This window comes from Cyprinodon variegatus, unplaced genomic scaffold, assembly GCF_000732505.1.
Source record: "Cyprinodon variegatus isolate N-32 unplaced genomic scaffold, C_variegatus-1.0 Scaffold189, whole genome shotgun sequence".
Lineage (NCBI taxonomy): Eukaryota > Metazoa > Chordata > Actinopteri > Cyprinodontiformes > Cyprinodontidae > Cyprinodon > Cyprinodon variegatus.
Genome location: NW_015150642.1, coordinates 712,393 through 713,534, shown reverse-complemented (window position 1 = coordinate 713,534; position 1,142 = coordinate 712,393). Strand labels below are relative to the sequence as shown.

The window sequence follows — 1,142 nt, the reverse complement described above, 5'->3', positions numbered from 1 at the left end:
CTCAGAGGTTTAGTTTCTAGTTTAAACCTCAGAGGTTTAGTTTCTAGTTTAAACCTCAGAGGTTTAGTTTCTAGATTAAACCTCAGAGGTTTAGTTTCTAGTTTAATCCCAGAGGTTAGTTTCTAATTTAATCTCAGAGGTTAGTTTCTAGTTGAATCTCAGAGGATTACTGCTTACTTTCATTCCTGCCACCGACTGCACAGCCAGGAAACCTGAACCCTGTGGGGTGATCGGACCTTGGAGAGGACAAACAGAGAAGAACATTTCATTAAAGCTGGTTTGGACGTTGAACAATATTGGATCAGTAAATCAGGTCCAACAGGGAAATTTCCCTCGGCTCCTCCTGGAGGTCTAAAGGCATTTCCATGCCAATAGGATCTACTCATGGCCGTTTAAGAACAGGGACACCTTGATCCTTGCTGCTCAGCAGGAAGCATCTAGAGCTCCTGCTGGAGGCTGCGTTGACCTTGGACCTGAGGAAACATGGTGGACGACCAGCAGCAGAGGACATGGCACCACAAACCATCAGATACCGTAGGAATTTCACACTGGATGTTAAAAACATGGCTTCTGCTCCAGACTCCAGATTTCTACAGGAAATCAGCTTGCATCAGAGTTAAATTCAAATTGACCTGCTGACAAGGAAATCCATTCAGTTTGATTTAACACAACGAGCTTGAAGCTTTTATGAGTTCAATCTTTATGCGTAAACTAATTAGCATTTAAACAACAATGAAGCAAACGTCTAGAAAAACAGAAAACTATCAACAGTTTGGGTCAAACTGATCTCGTTTTATTCACTGAACCAGTTAGACCCCAGTGAGAGTCCTAAAAATGACCAACATGTTGAGGAACAAATTGGGAAAATGTCTTGTCTCTCCTAAAACAAACAAACCTGATTAAATCAGTGCAATCTTAATCCTTACTAAATAAAACAACAGACCATCACATTTCTCACTGATCCTAAAGGCCTAAAGGTGTCCTAAAGGCAGTGAGACCAGCAGAGATGCTCCCTGATACTAAAGTTGCCGTCTTGAATCACTGGTGGAGTCGCTTATTCTAGGCAGGACTCGACATCCACCGAGGCATTGAAGACACGTCGCAATGTTAAGACTTTATTTTCGTAATGTAACGACTTTATT

At 41.8% G+C, this 1,142-nt stretch overlaps 1 protein-coding gene across 1 annotated transcript in view; it reads right to left on the bottom strand.

Moving 5' to 3' along the window:
• Positions 1-1,142, bottom strand: part of bms1 (BMS1, ribosome biogenesis factor) — a 25,849-nt gene that overhangs the window by 6,420 nt on the left and 18,287 nt on the right. The window contains exon 19 of the mRNA XM_015379331.1: positions 178-236. Within this exon, the coding sequence (XP_015234817.1) occupies positions 178-236 (59 nt within the window). The remainder of the gene's footprint in view (positions 1-177; positions 237-1,142) is intronic.